The sequence below is a fragment of the Nuphar pumila genome, chromosome 5 (assembly GCF_984573655.1).
Source record: "Nuphar pumila chromosome 5, dmNupPumi1.hap1.1, whole genome shotgun sequence".
In the NCBI taxonomy this organism is placed as follows: Eukaryota; Viridiplantae; Streptophyta; class Magnoliopsida; order Nymphaeales; family Nymphaeaceae; genus Nuphar; species Nuphar pumila.
The window spans coordinates 138,040,063-138,041,595 of NC_143253.1; the positions used below are offsets into that span (position 1 = coordinate 138,040,063).

Consider the following 1,533-nt stretch of genomic DNA (forward strand, 5'->3'; position numbering starts at 1 on the left):
CGTGACTGAGAATAGAGAATAGAGAAAATGGCAATGCTGTGGCTATCCGGGCTACAGCCACGACGCATACGTGTTCCAATAATTCAAGGGCCATAAAACGATATATATATATATATATATATATATATATATATATATATATATATATATATATATATATATATATATATATATATATCAGTACCCGACATCTCAATTCTCAATTAGAGTTTTTTTTTTTTTTGCTTGAAGTTACACATGATTTACCTCTTACAGAGAAATTGAATAGGCAACTAAAGTTTGGCCATCAGCCGTAGCACTGGTCGCCAGGCAGAGGGCCGGGTATAAACCCCTTGTCAACAAACTGCAGTCCGAAAACAACAAGTATGGCCAACAAGGCGAGGTAGGAAAGACCTTCAACAGCCCCAAGTAAGCCGTAAGGGCCATTAGGCAGGCCTGTTCCGGTTTTCACCTTGCTATAAACGGACCAAGAAACGATGCCTATAACGACCAGATAACTGATTCCTTCCAAGGCGCCAATCGAGCCACCCGGCCCAGGCGGCAGGCCGCATCCAGTAGTCTTGAGCGTGTATAAAGACCACCCGATTACAGGATTGGAGATCAGACCAGAAGCAATCGCTACGATTCCTACGGCCCCCACCTCGCTGCTGCTGCTGCTTTCTTTGTCCTTGGTGCCCACCTTGCTCTCGATCTTGATCCCCACAGATGGCCTCCTTTTGATCTTTCGAGGGGCCGGAACTTCCCCAAATTGCCTACTTGAGAAGAGGGTCTTGGAAGAAGGCAGCCACAGCAGTTGCGCTACTGGCATGGCCATGATAATCCACGGTGGCGGTGGCGGTGGCGGTAGCAGTAGCAGGCTGCACAAAAGAGAAACCGCTTTTGGCGATAAATGAGAGGATGGGCAGCATTTTTGCATCTTATCCGAGGGTATTTTCTTTTTCTTTCTTTGTTTTTTGGGTCACCGACACAAGCCTTTATGGAACGAACCCACCAGCTAAAGGCACCCTCACACCTGGTGGGATTCGAACCTAGATCTTCTCTCAAGGCCTTGATTACAGTTAACACAGTTGTTTGGTGAAAAGCCATAAACCCACAAATAGTCCTTTTTTCAACAAATAATCTTTCTCTCTCTTCTCTTTGGTAGAATTTGTGGAGTAGACAGTGCCGAATTGAGATTGACAGTTGCAGAACTTGGTTAATGTGGGTGCGGTGGCCGACGGGCACCTAATATCCAATTCGGCGGAGAGTTCCAACGCACCACAGAAATTGTTCACAGGATGTCCAAACAGCAGGGTGAGTGAGTTCCGACTTTTGGGGAACTTGTTTGCCATCAATCCAAACAGTTATAAGAAATGAATCGCATCCCAAATACCATGGTTGAACTCTTTTCAAGTTTTCAGTCATTCATTTTGCAAACACTAGATGCCGTTCAAGGCATCAATGGCTCTGAAAACAAAGTGGGATCCATATAAAAGATGCAGAGCCCAACCATGTATATCGGATGCTGTTCATCGCATGGATGAACGGCATCTT

General features: G+C 45.1%; 1 protein-coding gene across 1 annotated transcript; it reads right to left on the reverse strand.

Annotated features, from left to right (window-relative positions):
- Positions 1–270: 270 nt before the first annotated feature.
- LOC149838979 (uncharacterized) lies at positions 271–890 on the reverse strand. The gene has a single exon (XM_090006913.1). It carries the CDS (start codon positions 812–814, stop codon positions 287–289), a length of 528 nt encoding a protein of 175 aa, XP_089863039.1. The 5' UTR covers positions 815–890; the 3' UTR covers positions 271–286.
- Between the last annotated feature and the right edge of the window lie 643 nt (positions 891–1,533).